This window comes from Drosophila rhopaloa, unplaced genomic scaffold (assembly GCF_018152115.1).
Source record: "Drosophila rhopaloa isolate 14029-0021.01 unplaced genomic scaffold, ASM1815211v1 contig_164, whole genome shotgun sequence".
In the NCBI taxonomy this organism is placed as follows: Eukaryota; Metazoa; Arthropoda; class Insecta; order Diptera; family Drosophilidae; genus Drosophila; species Drosophila rhopaloa.
This window is the reverse complement of record NW_025335044.1, coordinates 248746-273288: the sequence shown is the minus strand read 5'-3', so window position 1 is coordinate 273288 and position 24543 is coordinate 248746. Positions and strand designations below refer to the sequence as shown.

Sequence of the window (24543 nt, the reverse complement as noted above, 5' to 3'; positions counted from 1 at the left end):
AAGCTGTGGCCACAGTTTTGATGATATTATGAAAATTTTAATTGATATGTATTTGTTTCGTCAATAAATATCGATTGGCCTAATAAAAGTTTGCCACGCCCACTCTAACGCCCAAAAACCCATTAAACGCTTAAGCCTGGCTAGCGCCTACATTTCCGCCTTTCATGGCGCCATCTAACGGATGACTTTGGAACAGCTGGCCAAGGTGCTCAACAGAGTCAACGTTAATTATCGATAAGGATTTCTATTAAAGGAAATTGCGATGGTTTTCATTTGTCAACTATATCCCAAGAACTGTGCAAATCAAATTAAGTTAGCCAAATTGGAGGTCGTATGGAGTATGTGTGTATGTATGTAAGCATATACATATGTATGTATTTACATTGTACACAGTTGCAATTGCCCGGCAAAGATAACTCCTTTCAAAGAAAGCTATTCGCTATACCCGTTACTCGTGTTGTGCAAACATTTAGACTTTAATATACATAATACTATTTAAGAATGTATGTGTTTAGCCAATATAAGTATGTATGTTTAATATTTCTAGTCAATTTATTGCACTCAAAAACATAAACATAAACACAGCTGCTGGTGCAGGACAAAAGCTGCCTCCGCTAAAGCAGCGCTGGTGCTGATGCTCGTGCTGTAAAGCTGCCAGCACTAAGAGATCGCCGAATTCAAATTGATAATTTGACTTTTTGTCCTTTTTTCTTGTGGTAACTATAATTCACATTATGGTAAAAAAAAAAAAACATACAAGAAGGCATATTTATATTAAGTTGTTTAGCTGAGTAACGGGTATCTAATAGTCGAGGCACTCGACTATAGCGTTCTCTCTTGTTTTAAAGTTAGGAAGTTGGGATTTTTATATTATATTAAGAATGCATCATATAAATAATTTTGGAGAATATAATTTACAGAGTATTCTGCAAGGGTATATCAACTTCGGCTCCGCCCGAAGTTAGCTTTCCTTTCTTGTTTTTCAATAAAACCTGATCTCCTATTTTTAAAACGAAATCTAAACTAGTTTTGTCGTAACTAATTTTTTGTTTTAACTTATGAGATTCTAGTATTAGTCTAGCTCTCTTAAATGCCTGTTCTAATCTAAATTTGGATTCCTTAGCATAATCTTCTATATTATAAAGGGGTTTTATTTTATCTATGCTATTAAAATGTTTTGGTAGATTTGAAATTTTACCAAAAAACTAGCTCATATGGACAATAGTCATGTGCCATAGATGGGGTTGTATTAAAACAATAGACGAAGTATCGCAGCCATACATCCCAATTTGTTTTGTCAACTGAGATGTATGAACGAATAAACTCATTGAGTGTTCTGTGGCTTCGCTGGTGTGCAGTTGAAGTTATGTTTTTAATATGTAAGTATTTACATAGATCTCCAATAATTGAATTTTTATATTCTGTTCCCATGTCCGTAATGAACGTCTTCATTGGACCTTACAATAGAATAAAATCTTCAAATATATCTTTTGCTACTGTATTTGCACTTTTATTTGGTATAGGTATAGCTACTAGGTATTTAGTTAAATCGCAGATGAGTGTTACTGCGTATTCATTTCCATTATTAGATTTTGGATGGGGACAATTACTATATCAAAAGCTCTTTGTGGAGTTTCAGTTATAGTTAATGGGGTCTTTTCGTCTTTTCGTTTTCGACTTTTGGCATTTAGGACATTTTTTTATGTACTCTTTTATGTCTTTGGACATATTTTTCCAGTAATAGTGTCTCTGGACCTTGGCCAAGGTTTTTGTAATGCCTGTATGACCACCTTGTATTGCATCATCATGGAATGTAGACAATATAGCTTCTTTTTCTTTATTATTTTTTATTAAGGTCACCGGGTTGAGTAGCACTACTCTCAATGATTTTAATATATTATTGCCCATAATTTTAAAATTATCAATTGAAACATGTTCAAAGACATTTTCCCACGGTGCCACTTTGAGTTGGCTGACTTTGTGAATACCGGCCTGCTTTTCAAGCCTTTGAAAGAATTGAACTAAGTCAATGGTTCCATTAGTATACAAATCGCTAACATCATATCTTGCTGTAATTTTTTTTCCGTGCTTAAATAAACACATTTTATGATTTACATGAAAGGTCACTACTTTACGTACTTCATCATTATTAATGACTTCATATACGTTGGGCTTTGAAGCTTTTTCTAGATATTGCTTAAGCAATTCTAGTTGTTCTTTTCCTGCGCAGGATTTTGGTCTACTTTGGTTTCTGGTAGTAACTTTCAGAATTGTATTGTTTGTTTGTATATTTTTGAAGTCTGTGATGGTTATTCTAGAGAGTGCATCGGCTACATAGTTATCTTTACCCTTTATCATAGCTATAACTTTTTTTTTCTCAGCCTCACAATGAGCTGGTGCAGACCGTAAGCCTTTCAGGATGTGGTAGCCATCATCATGTTGCTCAAGACGGTCAACAAATGATTCATCCCGCAGATTACCAGCGGTAACCGCTCCTGGCTTTTTGCGTAAAGCAATTGAAATTGAATTTTGTTTGCGCTGCATTTCGTAAAATTTATACATGTATAAAACTTTTGGAACTACAGCGCAACGACGGTCGTAAAAACGGATTTGGGATCTGGCTTTTTTCGCATAGGTTGTATTTCCTTTAAATATTTCTCCGCAAGAAATAGTTGGAAAGGAAAGTTCCTCTGCGTCTTCGTCAAGCGTTAAGCTTGTTGGCCGACGGCCTTCACCCGGTGCCAATTCAATGCGCTGAATTGCAGTATCATTATTTTCCAATAATGTTTGGGTGAGTGGTGCTGCTGGTGAAGAAGTTGCTCTACTGCTTCGCGATCAGATTCGTCCGCAATAAAAGGAATATCATTAATTCCTTGAAGTTCTGTTCGCCATGATTCGTTTAGTGAAATGTTGTGCTTTCTGTAGAGCTCGGTACTTACTACGGGATTCTCGGTGAAATAAGGCGTTCTTCGAGGCAGGTGAGTCCATTTAAGCACTCAGGGATTTCTGGGAAATCGAACCCATTAGAAAGGCAGAGTGATGGCAGTTTGCCAAGAGAAATGACACGACGACAAGTGTGGCAAAAGTTATATTTGCCGGACGGACTGGGAAATTTTCTTGACAAATAAAAGGCGTTGCCAACGTTTAGGAGAGGAAATGTAGAGGAGATAGCCAGGATGGATAATCCACTTACCTGCGAACGGAACCATGTTCCTCCACAGCAAATACAAATAGCCGTTGGGCCTTCCTTAATGTTCCTGTGGTACAGATCCCTCGCTGATGATCGAATCCTATTTCGCTGTTGTCCTCGTTCCTGTTCCAGTTCATCCTCCGAAAGTTGAGCTCTTTCGTCCATGTTTCTTTGCGACTGCCTTTGGGAAGCATTCAGTCGATTTTGTGAGTCCATCCTAAAGTTTAATAATCGATCCTCTGCCATTTGCCGAATTTGTTCTTCCCGAATCCTCCGCTGTTGTCGTGTTTCCCGGCGTTGTGATGTGTTTATCCGTTGCTCCTGTGATCTAGCGATGGGATTTCTCCTGGTTGCTCTCCTGTTATCGGCGTCCCTTTCCCGTTCTCGCTGCCTGTCTTCCATATCCCTTCGTCGCTGTCGGTGCTCTCCAGTGTTCCTTTCCTGTTCCCTTGCACGTTCCTCTGGGTCCTCGCGATGAGCAGCTCGTGCTGCGGCGTCCCGAATCCGCTCTGAAATTCGAAATTCGGGATTGTTCCTCCGAGTAGCATGGTCAGCAGTATTTTGCACCTGCTCTTGTCGCCGCTCCTCGGTGTCTTCTCGCCGAATAGTACGCGCTGCGGCGTCCCGCACCCGTTCAGGATTTCGGTACTCCGGAATAGTCCTCCGAGTAGAGTGCTCAGCAGTGTTTCGCAACTGCTCTCGTCGTCGCTCCTCGGGGTCCTCTCGACGGGCAGCGTGTGCATCCATGTCCCGAATCCGTTCAGGAATTCGTAACTCCGAAATAGTCCTCCGAGTAGAGTGCTCAGCAGTGTTTCGCAACTGCTCTCGTCGTCGCTCCTCGGGGTCCTCTCGACGGATCGCGTGTGCATCCATGTCCCGAATCCGTTCAGGAATTCGTAACTCCGAAATAGTCCTCCGAGTAGAGTGCTCAGCAGTGTTTCGCAACTGCTCTCGTCGTCGCTCCTCGGGGTCCTCTCGACGGATCGCGTGTGCATCCATGTCCCGAATCCGTTCAGGAATTCGTAACTCCGAAATAGTCCTCCGAGTAGAGTGCTCAGCAGTGTTTCGCAACAGCTCTCGTCGTCGCTCCTCGGGGTCCTCTCGGCGGATCGCATGTACATCCATGTCCCGAATCCGTTCAGGAATTCGAAACTCCGAAATAGTCCTCCGAGTAGAGTGTTCAGCAGTGTTTCGCAACTGCTCTTGTCTTCTCACCTCAGAGTCCTGTCGACGATTCGAACGTCTTGTAGCATCCTGAATACGCTCTACAGAACGGATTTCTGGGTTAGTCCTCTGAGACGCATGCTCAGCAGAATTTCGCAACTGCTCTTGTCTTCGTTCCTCAGAGTCCTCCCGACGAGTTGAATGCGCTTGTGCGTCCCGAATCCGTTCAAGGTTGCGAACCCTTTCGCTTCTTCTCCGCTGCGCGCGTGCAGCGGAATCCTGAGCACGACTTTCCTCCCGAAGGTTAGGGTTATTGTCGCGAGCATCGGCGATATGTTGAGAGTTCCGAGCTCTTATTTGGGACGCATTCCGTTCATGTATTTCCTTTAAATATTTCTCCGCAAGAAATAGTTGGAAAGGAAAGTTCCTCTGCGTCTTCGTCAAGCGTTAAGCTTGTTGGCCGACGGCCTTCACCCGGTGCCAATTCAATGCGCTGAATTGCAGTATCATTATTTTCCAATAATGTTTGGGTGAGTGGTGCTGCTGGTGAAGAAGTTGCTCTACTGCTTCGCGATCAGATTCGTCCGCAATAAAAGGAATATCATTAATTCCTTGAAGTTCTGTTCGCCATGATTCGTTTAGTGAAATGTTGTGCTTTCTGTAGAGCTCGGTACTTACTACGGGATTCTCGGTGAAATAAGGCGTTCTTCGAGGCAGGTGAGTCCATTTAAGCACTCAGGGATTTCTGGGAAATCGAACCCATTAGAAAGGCAGAGTGATGGCAGTTTGCCAAGAGAAATGACACGACGACAAGTGTGGCAAAAGTTATATTTGCCGGACGGACTGGGAAATTTTCTTGACAAATAAAAGGCGTTGCCAACGTTTAGGAGAGGAAATGTAGAGGAGATAGCCAGGATGGATAATCCACTTACCTGCGAACGGAACCATGTTCCTCCACAGCAAATACAAATAGCCGTTGGGCCTTCCTTAATGTTCCTGTGGTACAGATCCCTCGCTGATGATCGAATCCTATTTCGCTGTTGTCCTCGTTCCTGTTCCAGTTCATCCTCCGAAAGTTGAGCTCTTTCGTCCATGTTTCTTTGCGACTGCCTTTGGGAAGCATTCAGTCGATTTTGTGAGTCCATCCTAAAGTTTAATAATCGATCCTCTGCCATTTGCCGAATTTGTTCTTCCCGAATCCTCCGCTGTTGTCGTGTTTCCCGGCGTTGTGATGTGTTTATCCGTTGCTCCTGTGATCTAGCGATGGGATTTCTCCTGGTTGCTCTCCTGTTATCGGCGTCCCTTTCCCGTTCTCGCTGCCTGTCTTCCATATCCCTTCGTCGCTGTCGGTGCTCTCCAGTGTTCCTTTCCTGTTCCCTTGCACGTTCCTCTGGGTCCTCGCGATGAGCAGCTCGTGCTGCGGCGTCCCGAATCCGCTCTGAAATTCGAAATTCGGGATTGTTCCTCCGAGTAGCATGGTCAGCAGTATTTTGCACCTGCTCTTGTCGCCGCTCCTCGGTGTCTTCTCGCCGAATAGTACGCGCTGCGGCGTCCCGCACCCGTTCAGGATTTCGGTACTCCGGAATAGTCCTCCGAGTAGAGTGCTCAGCAGTGTTTCGCAACTGCTCTCGTCGTCGCTCCTCGGGGTCCTCTCGACGGGCAGCGTGTGCATCCATGTCCCGAATCCGTTCAGGAATTCGTAACTCCGAAATAGTCCTCCGAGTAGAGTGCTCAGCAGTGTTTCGCAACTGCTCTCGTCGTCGCTCCTCGGGGTCCTCTCGACGGATCGCGTGTGCATCCATGTCCCGAATCCGTTCAGGAATTCGTAACTCCGAAATAGTCCTCCGAGTAGAGTGCTCAGCAGTGTTTCGCAACTGCTCTCGTCGTCGCTCCTCGGGGTCCTCTCGACGGATCGCGTGTGCATCCATGTCCCGAATCCGTTCAGGAATTCGTAACTCCGAAATAGTCCTCCGAGTAGAGTGCTCAGCAGTGTTTCGCAACAGCTCTCGTCGTCGCTCCTCGGGGTCCTCTCGGCGGATCGCATGTACATCCATGTCCCGAATCCGTTCAGGAATTCGAAACTCCGAAATAGTCCTCCGAGTAGAGTGTTCAGCAGTGTTTCGCAACTGCTCTTGTCTTCTCACCTCAGAGTCCTGTCGACGATTCGAACGTCTTGTAGCATCCTGAATACGCTCTACAGAACGGATTTCTGGGTTAGTCCTCTGAGACGCATGCTCAGCAGTGTTTCGCAACTGCTCTTGTCTTCGTTCCTCAGAGTCCTCCCGACGAGTTGAATGCGCTTGTGCGTCCCGAATCCGTTCAAGGTTGCGAACCCTTTCGCTTCTTCTCCGCTGCGCGCGTGCAGCGGAATCCTGAGCACGACTTTCCTCCCGAAGGTTAGGGTTATTGTCGCGAGCATCGGCGATATGTTGAGAGTTCCGAGCTCTTATTTGGGACGCATTCCGTTCATGTATTTCCTTTAAATATTTCTCCGCAAGAAATAGTTGGAAAGGAAAGTTCCTCTGCGTCTTCGTCAAGCGTTAAGCTTGTTGGCCGACGGCCTTCACCCGGTGCCAATTCAATGCGCTGAATTGCAGTATCATTATTTTCCAATAATGTTTGGGTGAGTGGTGCTGCTGGTGAAGAAGTTGCTCTACTGCTTCGCGATCAGATTCGTCCGCAATAAAAGGAATATCATTAATTCCTTGAAGTTCTGTTCGCCATGATTCGTTTAGTGAAATGTTGTGCTTTCTGTAGAGCTCGGTACTTACTACGGGATTCTCGGTGAAATAAGGCGTTCTTCGAGGCAGGTGAGTCCATTTAAGCACTCAGGGATTTCTGGGAAATCGAACCCATTAGAAAGGCAGAGTGATGGCAGTTTGCCAAGAGAAATGACACGACGACAAGTGTGGCAAAAGTTATATTTGCCGGACGGACTGGGAAATTTTCTTGACAAATAAAAGGCGTTGCCAACGTTTAGGAGAGGAAATGTAGAGGAGATAGCCAGGATGGATAATCCACTTACCTGCGAACGGAACCATGTTCCTCCACAGCAAATACAAATAGCCGTTGGGCCTTCCTTAATGTTCCTGTGGTACAGATCCCTCGCTGATGATCGAATCCTATTTCGCTGTTGTCCTCGTTCCTGTTCCAGTTCATCCTCCGAAAGTTGAGCTCTTTCGTCCATGTTTCTTTGCGACTGCCTTTGGGAAGCATTCAGTCGATTTTGTGAGTCCATCCTAAAGTTTAATAATCGATCCTCTGCCATTTGCCGAATTTGTTCTTCCCGAATCCTCCGCTGTTGTCGTGTTTCCCGGCGTTGTGATGTGTTTATCCGTTGCTCCTGTGATCTAGCGATGGGATTTCTCCTGGTTGCTCTCCTGTTATCGGCGTCCCTTTCCCGTTCTCGCTGCCTGTCTTCCACATCCCTTCGTCGCTGTCGGTGCTCTCCAGTGTTCCTTTCCTGTTCCCTTGCACGTTCCTCTGGGTCCTCGCGATGAGCAGCTCGTGCTGCGGCGTCCCGAATCCGCTCTGAAATTCGAAATTCGGGATTGTTCCTCCGAGTAGCATGGTCAGCAGTATTTTGCACCTGCTCTTGTCGCCGCTCCTCGGTGTCTTCTCGCCGAATAGTACGCGCTGCGGCGTCCCGCACCCGTTCAGGATTTCGGTACTCCGGAATAGTCCTCCGAGTAGAGTGCTCAGCAGTGTTTCGCAACTGCTCTCGTCGTCGCTCGTCGGGGTCCTCTCGACGGGCAGCGTGTGCATCCATGTCCCGAATCCGTTCAGGAATTCGTAACTCCGAAATAGTCCTCCGAGTAGAGTGCTCAGCAGTGTTTCGCAACTGCTCTCGTCGTCGCTCCTCGGGGTCCTCTCGACGGATCGCGTGTGCATCCATGTCCCGAATCCGTTCAGTAATTAACCCGAGTAGAGTGCCAGCAGTGTTTCGCAACTGCTCTCGACGGATCGCGTGTCATCCATGTCCCGAATCCGTTCAGGAATTCGTAACTCCGAAATAGTCCTCCGAGTAGAGTGCTCAGCAGTGTTTCGCAACAGCTCTCGTCGTCGCTCCTCGGGGTCCTCTCGGCGGATCGCATGTACATCCATGTCCCGAATCCGTTCAGGAATTCGAAACTCCGAAATAGTCCTCCGAGTAGAGTGTTCAGCAGTGTTTCGCAACTGCTCTTGTCTTCTCACCTCAGAGTCCTGTCGACGATTCGAACGTCTTGTAGCATCCTGAATACGCTCTACAGAACGGATTTCTGGGTTAGTCCTCTGAGACGCATGCTCAGCAGTGTTTCGCAACTGCTCTTGTCTTCGTTCCTCAGAGTCCTCCCGACGAGTTGAATGCGCTTGTGCGTCCCGAATCCGTTCAAGGTTGCGAACCCTTTCGCTTCTTCTCCGCTGCGCGCGTGCAGCGGAATCCTGAGCACGACTTTCCTCCCGAAGGTTAGGGTTATTGTCGCGAGCATCGGCGATATGTTGAGAGTTCCGAGCTCTTATTTGGGACGCATTCCGTTCATGTATTTCCTTTAAATATTTCTCCGCAAGAAATAGTTGGAAAGGAAAGTTCCTCTGCGTCTTCGTCAAGCGTTAAGCTTGTTGGCCGACGGCCTTCACCCGGTGCCAATTCAATGCGCTGAATTGCAGTATCATTATTTTCCAATAATGTTTGGGTGAGTGGTGCTGCTGGTGAAAGTTGTTCTCTACTGCTTCGCGATCAGATTCGTCCGCAATAAAAGGAATATCATTAATTCCTTGAAGTTCTGTTCGCCATGATTCGTTTAGTGAAATGTTGTGCTTTCTGTAGAGCTCGGTACTTACTACGGGATTCTCGGTGAAATAAGGCGTTCTTCGAGGCAGGTGAGTCCATTTAAGCACTCAGGGATTTCTGGGAAATCGAACCCATTAGAAAGGCAGAGTGATGGCAGTTTGCCAAGAGAAATGGCACGACGACAAGTGTGGCAAAAGTTATATTTGCCGGACGGACTGGGAAATTTTCTTGACAAATAAAAGGCGTTGCCAACGTTTAGGAGAGGAAATGTAGAGGAGATAGCCAGGATGGATAATCCACTTACCTGCGAACGGAACCATGTTCCTCCACAGCAAATACAAATAGCCGTTGGGCCTTCCTTAATGTTCCTGTGGTACAGATCCCTCGCTGATGATCGAATCCTATTTCGCTGTTGTCCTCGTTCCTGTTCCAGTTCATCCTCCGAAAGTTGAGCTCTTTCGTCCATGTTTCTTTGCGACTGCCTTTGGGAAGCATTCAGTCGATTTTGTGAGTCCATCCTAAAGTTTAATAATCGATCCTCTGCCATTTGCCGAATTTGTTCTTCCCGAATCCTCCGCTGTTGTCGTGTTTCCCGGCGTTGTGATGTGTTTATCCGTTGCTCCTGTGATCTAGCGATGGGATTTCTCCTGGTTGCTCTCCTGTTATCGGCGTCCCTTTTCCGTTCTCGCTGCCTGTCTTCCATATCCCTTCGTCGCTGTCGGTGCTCTCCAGTGTTCCTTTCCTGTTCCCTTGCACGTTCCTCTGGGTCCTCGCGATGAGCAGCTCGTGCTGCGGCGTCCCGAATCCGCTCTGAAATTCGAAATTCGGGATTGTTCCTCCGAGTAGCATGGTCAGCAGTATTTTGCACCTGCTCTTGTCGCCGCTCCTCGGTGTCTTCTCGCCGAATAGTACGCGCTGCGGCGTCCCGCACCCGTTCAGGATTTCGGTACTCCGGAATAGTCCTCCGAGTAGAGTGCTCAGCAGTGTTTCGCAACTGCTCTCGTCGTCGCTCCTCGGGGTCCTCTCGACGGGCAGCGTGTGCATCCATGTCCCGAATCCGTTCAGGAATTCGTAACTCCGAAATAGTCCTCCGAGTAGAGTGCTCAGCAGTGTTTCGCAACTGCTCTCGTCGTCGCTCCTCGGGGTCCTCTCGACGGATCGCGTGTGCATCCATGTCCCGAATCCGTTCAGGAATTCGTAACTCCGAAATAGTCCTCCGAGTAGAGTGCTCAGCAGTGTTTCGCAACTGCTCTCGTCGTCGCTCCTCGGGGTCCTCTCGACGGATCGCGTGTGCATCCATGTCCCGAATCCGTTCAGGAATTCGTAACTCCGAAATAGTCCTCCGAGTAGAGTGCTCAGCAGTGTTTCGCAACAGCTCTCGTCGTCGCTCCTCGGGGTCCTCTCGACGGATCGCATGTACATCCATGTCCCGAATCCGTTCAGGAATTCGAAACTCCGAAATAGTCCTCCGAGTAGAGTGTTCAGCAGTGTTTCGCAACTGCTCTTGTCTTCTCACCTCAGAGTCCTGTCGACGATTCGAACGTCTTGTAGCATCCTGAATACGCTCTACAGAACGGATTTCTGGGTTAGTCCTCTGAGACGCATGCTCAGCAGTGTTTCGCAACTGCTCTTGTCTTCGTTCCTCAGAGTCCTCCCGACGAGTTGAATGCGCTTGTGCGTCCCGAATCCGTTCAAGGTTGCGAACCCTTTCGCTTCTTCTCCGCTGCGCGCGTGCAGCGGAATCCTGAGCACGACTTTCCTCCCGAAGGTTAGGGTTATTGTCGCGAGCATCGGCGATATGTTGAGAGTTCCGAGCTCTTATTTGGGACGCATTCCGTTCATAGCGGGCTCTACTGTGGCTTAAAGCAGCTTGGCGGCGTTGCTCCTGGGACAAGCGTGATACACGAGGCATTTTTTAAATTCCTGTATGAAAAAATGAAAATATGCAATGATAGAATATAAAATCACCTACATGGAATACCGTCCACGGGTATAAGGGGTTATTAGCGAAATATACTTACCAAAGTTTGTAGTTTCAAATGTTAAAAAAATATTTTAAAAAAAATTACTTTCTCACTTTAAATTTTTGCACTGACAGAGTAACGTCGTCACTCGATAAATTTTTTCATTGACTGATCTACGGATTATAGGATTTCTGAATATATATAGGTAATATCCCAAATAAAAAAGAATTATCCCTTGACCCTTTAAAAGTTCCCTAGTTTGACCCTTTTAAAAAAGGCAATAAAAAGTCATGTTTTTTTATGTACCTGTGCTACCTGTTGTGCAATTTAGGTGTTACGAATAATTGTGGTCCTAATTTGTGGTGCTATTTTTTCCAATTCGACCAATCAAAAAAGGTATTACCTGATATTGTACAGTTACAAAGCCACTTCGGGTCCTTTGCACAATTCTTGTCCCTTGCACGTGTTCATTGAACCACTTGACGGGTTGCCCCATTTTACCTGTTTACCAGGTTATAATGGGATAATCCCCTGGATTTCTTTAAATAAAATGTCTCTGTTATCTAAAAAGTAAAGAGTTGTAAACTAGTCGTAATTTTTATGACCGTACTGCCCGTTACTGTAATTTCCATGCATTATAAAAGAGGCTGAAAAGGGTAGATATGTCAATTCAAAAAAAGTATGAGTATTAAAAATGCTTAATTTTAATAATTTTTGAGAATATAATTTACAGAATATTCTGCAAGGGTATATCGACTTCGGCTCCGCCCGAAGCTAGCTTTTCTTTCTTGTTTTTTGTTACTATTGCGTATTCTTATTTTAGATATGGTTATCCTATATGCTCTTATATTATGTATGGCCATACCTGATATATTTATGAAATTAAAATTGATTATGAAATAAAGAGCTTTAATCTATCTTTATGTACTGTTTGTTTTTTATTTTTATTATTTATTATAGTTATGTTATCTCTATCTCCTATTTGTTCTACCTTATAAGGACCTGTATATTTGAAATCTAACTTATGTCCTGTTTCAGAGGGTATTATAATTTTGGTCAGAAGTGTGCAACGCAGTGAAGGAGACATCTCCGACCCTATAAAGTATATATATTCATGATCAGGATCACCTCCTGAGTTGATATAAGCATGTCCGTCAGTCCGTCAGTCTGTTTCTACGCAAACTAGTCTCTCAATTTTAAAGATATCGAACTGAATCTTTGCACACACCCTTCTTTCCTTTGCACGCAGTATATAAGTCGGAACGGCCGGGATCGGCCGACTATATCCTATAGCTGCCATATAACTGATTGATCGGAAATGCCATAACTTTGGTGTTTGTAAAGTTAGGAAGTTGGAATTTTCTATGCGTTTTATTTTTAGCCAATCAATCCGACCCACAAAATTTCATAAGGATCCTATAGCTGCCATAACTTTGGTTTTTGTTAAGTTAGGAAGTTGGGATTTTCTATGGGTTTTATTTTTGGCCAATCAATCCGACCTACCAAACTTCATAAGGATCGGTCGACTATATCCTATAGCTGTCATATAACTGAACGGTTGGAAATGCCATAACTTTGGTATTTATACCCGTTACTCGTAGAGTAAAAGGGTATATTGTATTCGTGCAAAAGTATGTAACAGGTAGAAGGAAGCGTTTCCGACCCTATAAAGTATAAATATTTTTGTTCAGGATCACTAGCCGAGTCGATCTAGCCATGTCCGTCTGTCTGTCTGTCCGTATGAACGCTGAGATCTCGGAAACTATAAAAGCTAGAGGATTGTCCTTTTGCATGTAGATTTTAGGAGTTCCTACGCAGCGCAAGTTTGTTTCAAAATGGTGCCACGCCCTCTCTGACGCCCACAAGCCACAAGCTGTGGCCACAGTTTTGATGATATTATGAAAATTTTAATTGATATGTATTTGTTTCGTCAATAAATATCGATTGGCCTAATAAAAGTTTGCCACGCCCACTCTAACGCCCAAAAACCCATTAAACGCTTAAGCCTGGCTAGCGCCTACATTTCCGCCTTTCATGGCGCCATCTAACGGATGACTTTGGAACAGCTGGCCAAGGTGCTCAACAGAGTCAACGTTAATTATCGATAAGGATTTCTATTAAAGGAAATTGCGATGGTTTTCATTTGTCAATACTCAACTATATCCCAAGAACTGTGCAAATCAAATTAAGTTAGCCAAATTGGAGGTCGTATGGCGTATGTGTGTATGTATGTAAGCATATACATATGTATGTATTTACATTGTACACAGTTGCAATTGCCCGGCAAAGATAACTCCTTTCAAAGAAAGCTATTCGCTATACCCGTTACTCGTGTTGTGCAAACATTTAGACTTTAATATACATAATACTATTTAAGAATGTATGTGTTTAGCCAATATAAGTATGTATGTTTAATATTTCTAGTCAATTTATTGCACTCAAAAACATAAACATAAACACAGCTGCTGGTGCAGGACAAAAGCTGCCTCCGCTAAAGCAGCGCTGGTGCTGATGCTCGTGCTGTAAAGCTGCCAGCACTAAGAGATCGCCGAATTCAAATTGTTAATTTGAACTTTTTGTCCTTTTTTCTTGTGGTAACTATAATTCACATTATGGTAAAAAAAAAAAAAACATACAAGAAGGCATATTTGTATTAAGTTGTTTAGCTGAGTAACGGGTATCTAATAGTCGAGGCACTCGACTATAGCGTTCTCTCTTGTTTTAAAGTTAGGAAGTTGGGATTTTTATATTATATTAAGAATGCATCATATAAATAATTTTGGAGAATATAATTTACAGAGTATTCTGCAAGGGTATATCAACTTCGGCTCCGCCCGAAGTTAGCTTTCCTTTCTTGTTTTTCAATAAAACCTGATATCCTATTTTTAAAACGAAATCTAAACTAGTTTTGTCGTAACTAATTTTTTGTTTTAACTTATGAGATTCTAGTATTAGTCTAGCTCTCTTAAATGCCTGTTCTAATCTAAATTTGGATTCCTTAGCATAATCTTCTATATTATAAAGGGGTTTTATTTTATCTATGCTATTAAAATGTTTTGGTAGATTTGAAATTTTACCAAAAACTAGCTCATATGGACAATAGTCATGTGCCATAGATGGGGTTGTATTAAAACAATAGACGAAGTATCGCAGCCATACATCCCAATTTGTTTTGTCAACTGAGATGTATGAACGAATAAACTCATTGAGTGTTCTGTGGCTTCGCTGGTGTGCAGTTGAAGTTATGTTTTTAATATGTAAGTATTTACATAGATCTCCAATAATTGAATTTTTATATTCTGTTCCCATGTCCGTAATGAACGTCTTCATTGGACCTTACAATAGAATAAAATCTTCAAATATATCTTTTGCTACTGTATTTGCACTTTTATTTGGTATAGGTATAGCTACTAGGTATTTAGTTAAATCGCAGATGAGTGTTACTGCGTATTCATTTCCATTATTAGATTTTGGATGGGGACAATTACTATATCAAAAGCTCTTTGTGGAGTTTCAGTTATAGTTAATGGGGTCTTTTCGTCTTTTCGTTTTCGACTTTTGGCATTTAGGACATTTTTTTATGTACTCTTTTATGTCTTTGGACATATTTTTCCAGTAATAGTGTCTCTGGACCTTGGCCAAGGTTTTTGTAATGCCTGTATGACCACCTTGTATTGCATCATCATGGAATGTAGACAATATAGCTTCTTTTTCTTTATTATTTTTTATTACGGTCACCGGGTTGAGTAGCACTACTCTCAATGATTTTAATATATTATTGCCCATAATTTTAAAATTATCAATTGAAACATGTTCAAAGACATTTTCCCACGGTGCCACTTTGAGTTGGCTGACTTTGTGAATACCGGCCTGCTTTTCAAGCCTTTGAAAGAATTGAACTAAGTCAATTGAACTAAGTCCTTTAGTATACAAATCGCTAACATCATATCTTGCTGTAATTTTTTTTCCGTGCTTAAATAAACACATTTTATGATTTACATGCAAGGTCACTACTTTACGTACTTCATCATTATTAATGACTTCATATACGTTGGGCTTTGAAGCTTTTTCTAGATATTGCTTAAGCAATTCTAGTTGTTCTTTTCCTGCGCAGGATTTTGGTCTACTTTGGTTTCTGGTAGTAACTTTCAGAATTGTATTGTTTGTTTGTATATTTTTGAAGTCTGTGATGGTTATTCTAGAGAGTGCATCGGCTTCATAGTTATCTTTACCCTTTAGATACTCTACCGTAAAATTATATTCCTCCAATTCAAGTCTCATTCGTGTTAGTTTGAAACTGGGATTCACCATTGAAAATAAGTAGGTAAGTGCTCTTTGGTCTGTTTTGACAGTGAAGTGTCTACCATAAATATATGGTCTGAAGTGTGTTATTGCCCAATGAATGGATGCTAATTCTTGTTCTGTAGTGCTCTTGTTGCTTTCACCTTTTGTAAAGTATCTTGCATACGCAAACTGGAAACTGAAGTCCATTTTTGTTTTGAGTTAGGACTGCTCCACAAGCGTATTTGCTAGCATCTGTGATTATGCAAAATTCTTTGCTGGGTATTGCAACAGAGTAGGATTTATTAATGCTGATTTAAGATGTTCGAAGGCATTTTGACATTGTGTTGTCCATTCGAATTTTACATCTTTCTTACTTTTCGCGCACTTTGCGTTTTTTAATTTGTTGAATAGTGTAAGGCGGAAGCGGGAGCACAATAAAGATTTTATCGCTCTCGCGAATTCGCCCCGTCTCTCGCCCCCTTCGTTAAGTTAGGTTTAAGCGTTTATATATTGAAATTAAAAGTCAGTTGTTATATAAACCTCATCAAGCAAACTCCTTTTCGTCGCTTCGTCGCCAAAGAATAGAAATCAATTTTCCCTGCAGTCACAAGTTTCGCGTATTTATTAATACAAAAAAGTGTTAATTTTTCATGGTGACCCCGACGTGATTTGCAGTGGAACTCGAGTGTTATTTTTGGTGAAACAAAAAAAAATTAAAACTATAAATCGCGCCGGCTTTTAAAACATTGAAGTTGTTGTTGCCGCTGCTTGTCGCCAGTTCCTACCTACAGACTTTAATTCGTCGTTGGTGCCGCTGGACAATTTGATCGCTGCAGTTCGCCGTTAACTGGACCAAAAGTTGTTGTTGCCGCTGCTTGTCGCCAATTGCTGCCTACGAAGGAAGGCATATGGATTCAAAGAGGGAAGTTGCCGACGGGTGTGTATCGTCCCACCAGGTATAGAGTGTTAAAAGTTGAAAGATAATCTGTGGCGTGTCATAAATTGTGTTTTGGCCCATCTTTCTACTTTTTGCATTCGTGTGAAAAATTCGGTAGATAGCGAGCATTCTAACCAAGAAATAAATAAAACTTGCATGTACTAACGATTATAATTCTAATACATACATACATCCATACATATATATATTTCGAATTACACATACATACATAAGTGAATCGCTTTGGACCAAAATCAAATAAATATTTGTCGGCATCCTGTTTTTTTTTAAAAATAAAATTCCCCCATTTCTCGTCGTAGTGAACACCAATTATAGCTTTGCAAAAAATTAAAAAGGGAAAAGTTGAGAATTGTGAATTGTGAAAAGTTATAATTCCAGAATTAAATCCCCGTCAAATTTTCTGCCGCGCATTTTCTTCTAATTTCCCTCGCTTTTCGCCATTTCCCGAGCTTTTAAGCGTCAGGTTTATATATTCGTTGCCCTTAGTTATCGGTCAGTGCATCATCCTCCGTTAGCATTGCGTTGAGCACCGCCAGCCGTACACACATACACACACACACAGAAAACGCAGCCCGTTCTTTCGAGTTCTCTTTCGTCGTTTTCGTTTTCGATCGCTGGAACGGTGCAAGCGTTGCCGCTGCCTAAACGTTTGTTCGTTTTTTGGTGTTTGAGCTTGGCGTGTGCTCCCCTACACTACGTGCGCTCGGCATATTATAATTATTGAATTATTAAAACAAATTAGGATTCCTTAAATTAATTCCTTAATTCATTTTAAATAACTCCCCTACACTGCTTGCGTTCAGCTTATTCCTCTCGTTGGTTATTATTATTTAAATTTAATAAATTTAAAAACCAAAAAGTTTTGTACACATTTACATACATATAATTAAAAGAAAAAAAATTAAAATAAATTAAATTTAAAACTCTTCGATAAAAAAAAAATGCCAAAATCAGAAAGTAACAACCAGCACATCGAAGAGTTGAAAAACCAACGAGATGGATATATGAGGAGTATAGAGCGAACGCAAAGATATTTAAATGAGGGTCGATTCTCTTTAAATACGGTTGAGTTAGAATGTCGATTAGAAATTCTAAATACGCACATCGAAAATGCTTCGCTTATACAAAATAAAATTGAAGCGAAATATGGAGATGATGAGTACCGCGAAGAGTTCGAAGAGACTGCGATAATAGCAAAATCGTTGCTAATTTCCCTAATTGCGGAAACAAAGCGTAAGAGCGTTGACAATTCCGCTCCGCCGGTAACGCGCACACCCCAATGCCGTTTGCCGAGCGTCGCTCTTCCAACCTTCAGCGGAAAACATTCCGAATTTAAAAATTTTATAAGCCTTTTCGAAACTTTTGTTGACAAAGATGACAAGCTGCACAATATCGAAAAATTCAACCATCTAATATCGTGTTTGGCTGGAGACGCGCTAGGAACAGTCAGGGCATTCCAAGTTACCGCGGATAATTATCCAAAAGGTCTGGCTAGCCTAAGACGGGTGTACGATAATGATTGTTTAATTTTCTTTGACAATATATCGACACTGTTTAATCTGCCAAAGATTTCCCAGCCATCAGCTACCGCCTTGAGAAACCTGATCGACCCAGTCACAGGGCTGTACGATTCTCTTTTGTCCATTGGGGATGACAAACGTATTACGAATGCCATCCTCATCCATCTAGTAATGGGCAAAGTCGATGCAGGAACTAAAAGAAAATGGGAAGAACAATTAGATTATACCTAGCTTCCTCTTTGGAGCGAGTGTGAAATATTTCTGGTTATCATGCGGATCAAAAGGTGAACACCAGCGGCTGGAGGGTGCCTGAAAATATTCAATTGGCAAATCCATTCTTCTTCAAGCCCCAAAAAATAGATATGCTTATAGGCGCAGACTCGTTCTTTGAACTATTGTCAGTCGGCCAGATAAAGCAAGGGCCTGAGTTTCCCATTTTGCAGAAAACAGTTCTCGGCTGGATAGTGTCAGGGAGATGTGCCTCAGAAAAAATAAGAAATGCTGAAAAGTTGGTACATCTCAGCTGCCAGGAGGAAGTGTTGGAGTCAATAGACACAACCCTGCAGAAATTTTGGTCTGTGGAGGACTTGCCGCCCAAGGCCAAGGTCCATACTCCTGAGCAGCAACTTTGTGAGCAACATTTTACAAAAAAATACTCGAAGATTGTCGTCCGGAAGATTTTCGGTTCGTTTGCCGTTCAAATCTGACCCAAACACTCTTGGTTCATCATATGAAGTTGCGAAACTTAGATTTTTGTCGCTTGAAAGAAGATTATCCAAAGATCCTTCTTTATCTGGAATTCATGGAAGAATATGAGAGATCGCGCAGGATTCGTGTCCAAAAGCCGCTAAGGTCATTCAGAATGACTTTTATGTTGACGATTTGTTGACTGGCGCCAGATGCGTTGAGGACCTGCTAAGCCTTCGAGACGAAGTTTCTCAGGTATTGCAAGAGGCAGGATTTGAATTGGCAAAGTGGTTTTCTAACTGCCCAGAGTTGTCCGCATCTGAAAGCGCTGTTATGCCGCTAACGGCAGACTCAGACGTAACTAAAACCCTTGGCGTGGTTTGGTTGCCGGGTAAAGATTACTTTCAATTTCGGTTGGATGACTCTTTCCTGGATCTTCGTGCGACAAAACGAAACATACTGTCGGTGACTGCCCGACTTTTCGATCCGCTTGGCCTATTGTGTCCTCTAGTGACTAGGGCAAAAATGTTGTTGCAGGAACTGTGGCTTCGAAAGTTAGACTGGGACGAGTCGCTGCCGATGCAACTGCAGACATCTTGGGAAGCTTTTAAGGGAACGCTGTTGCAGCTGCCCAAGATCAAGGTATCGCGATTCGTTCATACAGACGCCAAAGTCCTGGCAGAAATACATGGTTTCGCTGCCGCTTCCATGCGAGCATATGGAGCGTGCATCTACGTTCGCACTAGTACCGCTGAAGATTTAAAAGTATCTTTATTAACAGCAAAATCCAAAGTAGCTCCCCTCAAGACGAAAATTTTGCCCCGCCTTGAGTTGTGCGCAGCTCACATTCTTGCGGATCTTTATAATCGTGTAAGACCATTGGTTAATTTTCCGATTACAAAAGAGTTCCTCTGGACGGATTCGGAGATCACTTTGCATTGGATCAAAACGTATCCTTCGTCGTTGTCAGTTTTTGTCTCAAACCGAGTTGCGGAGATTCAAGAGTGGTCGGAAAAAGCAATCTGGAGACATGTCCCCACGAAAGTAAACCCAGCGGACATCGTGTCACGGGGATGTAACGTTGAGGAACTTACAACTTCCATTTGGTTCGCAGGGCCGTCGTTTTTGCTCGATGCAGAAAAAGATTGGCCTGTAAATCGACACTTCGAAGGACCTGGTGATGTCGGCTTCTAAGGGTTTTTGTGTGGGTCTTACGGTTTATTCAAAGGTGTAAAAAAGTTTCGCAGCCCTTTGAAAAAAGTATTACACCAAGAGAACTGAATTTTGCGTTCGAGAAAATAGTGGAAGCGATCCAATCTCACGAGTTCAGTGACGACATGGGTAAAATTCGGACAAAAAAACGGGTAGCAACGAATATACAAAAACTAAGACCTTTTCTCCAGGAGAAAAATTAGATTGGTGTTCCTCGACATTGCTGCGAGTTGGGGGTCGGTTATTGAATGCTCCTATCCCGTACGAATCCAAATTCCCGTTGTTGTTGTCGAAAGGCTCACAGTTTGTTAAAACGTACGTGTCCTACCTGCACGTTACAAATTGTCATGCTGGCCCTCGAGCTCTTGTAAGTCTGTTGCGAGAAAAGATATGGTTGGTTAATGCGCAGGAAGTTTGCCGCAGAACAGTTCGTTCTTGCATTCGTTGCTTTCGGTGCAAGCCGCAACTCTTGACGCAAATCATGGGGAACTTGCCATCAGACAGACTTCGAGCTCTCCGCCCTTTTAATATCTGTGGTGTTGATTTTTGTGGCCCATTTAACACAACGTATCGTATCCGCGGTAATCCACCGTACAAATCAAACGTGGCATTGTTTGTATGTTTTGCGTCCAAAGCGGTCCACTTAGAGTTAGTGTCTGACCTCACCACTGATGCGTTTTTGTTGGCATTCCAAAGGTTCGTGAGTCGAACAACGAGCCGATCGCCACATGAGAGAGTTCCGGGCCCGTCTGGCGGAGCAGGGGGCGGTATCGCAACATTCGCATCAAGAAAAGGATACGAGTTTGCGTTCAGGTGTGAAGTCTGCAAAGCACCTGTTCCTTCGGACGGTCGGCGAAGACATCCTGACCGCGGAGGAGCTCGGAACTCTCCTCACCAGCGTGGAGGCCGTTCTCAACTCCAGGCCCCTCGGAGCGATCAGCCCAGATCCCAACGACGACAAAGCCCTAAGCCCAGGCCATCTCCTGATCGGCGGGCCCCTCCTAGCTCCACCCTCAGCAGCGCTTCCGGACCAAGTCAGCCCAACCTGCTTACAACGATGGCGCAGTGTCTCGTGTCTCAGGCACAGGTTTTGGCAGCGTTGGTCGCGGGAGTTCGTCTCAAGCCTCCAGGCGAAAAACAAGTGGCACCAGGAGGTTTCAAACGTCGACGTGGGAGCTCTCGTCGTCGTCGCCGAGGACAACCTTCCGCCGCAGCAGTGGATGATCGGGCGGATCGTGGCGGTGCACGTCGGCGCTGACGGCAAGGTCCGAGTGGCGGACGTGAGGACGAAGGATGCGACGTATCGGCGAGCGGTCCATAGGTTGGCGGTGCTGCCTGTGGCATGCTGAAGACGGCGGTCCTTCAGAGGGGGCGGTGTTCGCGCACTTTGCGTTTTTTAATTTGTTGAATAGTGTAAGGCGGGAGCGGGAGCACAATAAAGATTTAATCGCTCTCGCGAATTCGCTCCGTCTCTCGACCACTTCGTTAAGTTAGGTTTAAGCGTTTATATATTGAAATTAAAAGTCAGTTGTTATATGAACCTCATCAAGCAAACTCCTTTTCGTCGCTTCGTCGGCAAAGAATAAAAATCAATTTTCCCTGCAGTCACAAGTTTCGCGTATTTATTAATACAAAAAAGTGTTAATTTTTCACTTACATAACCTTGTTATGTGACGGGAGTATTCAGCAAAATTCTTTATAAAACGTCTGTAATAATTGCAAAATGCAATGAATCTTCTAGCGCTGTCCGCATCATGTGGGACTGGATAATTTTGAATTACGTCGTATTTTTTGTCGTCAGGCAAGATTCCTTTTATCTGTGCATTTATGTCCTAAGAAAGTGACTTCATGCATGAAAAATGAACATTTTTCAGGATGTAACTTTAGGTTGTGTTTCCTACATTTCTCGAAAACATCAGTTAAGTTCTTGAGAATATGTTTTTAGGAACAACCTATGACTATTAAGTCATCCATATAAAGAAATGCTTGCGAAGGTTCTAATTCTAATTCTCTGAAAAGAGTTTGGCGCTATTTTTAAACCGAATGGTAATCGCGTGAAGCGATACGAACCATTATTTGTTGAAAAGGATGTTATATCCCGTGAACTTTTTTCCAGTTCAATTTGATAAAAACCTGACATTAAGTCAAGGCATGAGAAATATTTTTCTCTACCTAGTTGATCTAAAATATCATCTATTCTAGGGAGTGGAAATTTATCAGACAAGAGTTTTTTATTAATTTGACGATAGTCAATTACTAATCGCCATTTTTTATTTTCCGAATTCGGAAGTGACTTTTTTGGTACTAACAAAAGTGGGCTATTATAAGGTGATACAGAGGGTTCCACTATTTCACCATTGATGAGTTTTTGGACTTGTTTTTGAATTTCGTCTTGTTGACTATGAGGATTTCTATAATTTTTTATATATACGGGTTCATCATCAATTAATCTCAGCTTTTGTTTATAAAAATTATTGATAGTGATCGATTCGGTTTCTAGTCCGAATACATCACTATACTGGGTGCATAATGCTGTAAGTTGTTCATTGAATTGAGTCGGGAAGTTTTTTGCAAGTTGGGATAATACAATTTTTTGTCTGGTTTCTAAGTCAGTTTTTACTACTTCGTAGTTTGAAAGTGGTTCATGATGAATATTTTTGATATAAACTACTTGATCTGTGTTTGTGGTATTTAGTAATTATACCCGTTACTCGTAGAGTAAAAGGGTATATTGTATTCGTGCAAAAGTATGTAGCAGGTAGAAGGAAGCGTTTCCGACCCTATAAAGTATATATATTCTTGTTCAGGATCACTAGCCGAGTCGATCTAGCCATGTCCGTCTGTCCGTCTGTCTGTCCGTCCGTATGAACGCTGAGATCTCGGAAACTATAAAAGCTAGAAGATTGGCATTTTGCATGTAGATTTTAGGAGTTCCTACGCAGCGCAAGTTTGTTTCAAAATGGTGCCACGCCCCCTCTGACGCCCACAAGCCACAAGCTGTGGCCAAAGTTTTGATGATATTATGAAAATTTTAATTGATATGTATTTGTTTCGTCAATAAATATCGATTGGCCTAATAAAAGTTTGCCACGCCCACTCTAACGCCCAAAAACCCATTAAAACCTTAAGCCTGGCTAGCGCCTACATTTCCGCATTTCATGGCGCCATCTAACGGATGACTTTGGAACAGCTGGCAAAGGTGCTCAACAGAGTCAACGTTAATTCTCGATAATGATTTCTATTAAAGGAAATTGCGATGGTTTTCATTTGTCAATACTCAACTATATCCCAAGAACTATGCAAATCAAATCTAGTTAGCCAAATTGGAGGTCTGAGTCAAACAATGGCGTGTGTGTGTATGTATGTAAGCATATACATATGTATGTATTTACATTGTACACAGTTGCAATTGCCCGGCAAAGATAACTCCTTTCAAAGAAATCTATTCGCTATACCCGTTACTCGTGTTGTGCGAACATTTAGACTTTAATATACATAATACTATTTAAGAATGTATGTGTTTAGCCAATATAAGTATGTATGTTTAATATTTCTAGTCAATTTATTGCACTCAAAAACATAAACATAAACACAGCTGCTGGTGCAGGACAAAAGCTGCCTGCGCTAAAGCAGCGCTGGTGCTGATGCTCGTGCTGAAAAGCTGCCAGCACTAAGAGATCGCCGAATTCAAATTGATAATTTGAACTTTTTGTCTTTTTTTCCTGTGGTCACTATAATTCACATTATATTAAAAAAAAAACAAAAAAAAACACAAGAAGGCATATTTATATTAAGTTGTTTAGCTGAGTAACGGGTATATAATAGTCGAGGCACTCGACTATAGCGTTCTCTCTTGTTTTTTTTTTAAATGGGGACAATTCGCACTTTTGAGTAACGAGTAACGCGTTTGCTAAATAAATATGGTGTGTATGCCAATAACAAAATGGCTTAGGAGAAGTAATAGTAAAAGTACAAATTTTGGAGCTGTTGTGGCCAATGGAGCAAAATGTTCCAGTTTTTTAGCATAGTTGCATTTTTGAAAACAATATCGTTTTGAAAATAAAAATTTATGAGCCTTTTTTTGTCGTTTTCATAAAATTTGTATTGTTTAAAACAAAAAACTGGAAAATACTTAATTTTTGACTTTTTTAAAAACGATCTATTGTAGTATGCTCATATATCGGGTACACTCTGTACTCTTAATATCTCAAATACAATGTAGCACTTGTTTTAAAGCAAATGTTCCCAGCATTTCGAATGCAGAGTAATATGACCAGACAAGAATGCAATGGACAGCCGAAGTGCTGGGTCGGCATGTCTGCCATGCCCGTCCCCCTCCTTTACTATGTGAGCTCCCTACAATTTCCCGTTGAGCAAAGCGATGCACCGAGCCTACAAGAAACTCTAGAGGTGTGTCCAACCGATGGACCCCGCACCCTCACAATAGCTCAGTACAGGGCTCGTCAAGAGAAGACAAATGAAGAGGGAAGGGAGTGGACAAAGGATCAAGCTTCTTCAGCAATCACGGCAAATTAAGAATGATACATTTTTCACTTGATAGCCAAAACAAAAGACAATACGCCGAATGTCGCAAATAATTTTAAAATAGTAGACCATACGGACGATATAAGTACTTTAACTGCTCTTTATTGTGACTGTAGTTAGAGTTGCTCATTTTCTTTTAAACTTGTATGTGAAGCACAAGATACATTAGCAGAGCAGACAACTTAAAGCGACTTGGATAAAAAACTCTATTTATTTTTAGGATACGTATATATGAAATCATTACCACC

The 24543-nt window shown here is 42.6% G+C and overlaps 1 protein-coding gene across 1 annotated transcript in view; it reads right to left on the bottom strand.

Moving 5' to 3' along the window:
* The window catches only part of LOC123037473 (trichohyalin-like), a 30019-nt gene extending 19340 nt beyond the window's left edge, over positions 1-10679 (bottom strand). The window contains exons 1-6 of the mRNA XM_044458364.1: positions 10642-10679; positions 9430-10087; positions 7380-8024; positions 5287-5931; positions 3194-3838; positions 2349-2499 (exon numbers count right to left, since the gene is read on the bottom strand). Of these exons, the coding sequence (XP_044314299.1) occupies positions 2349-2499; positions 3194-3838; positions 5287-5931; positions 7380-8024; positions 9430-10087; positions 10642-10679 (2782 nt within the window). The remainder of the gene's footprint in view (positions 1-2348; positions 2500-3193; positions 3839-5286; positions 5932-7379; positions 8025-9429; positions 10088-10641) is intronic.
* Positions 10680-24543: the final 13864 nt, after the last annotated feature.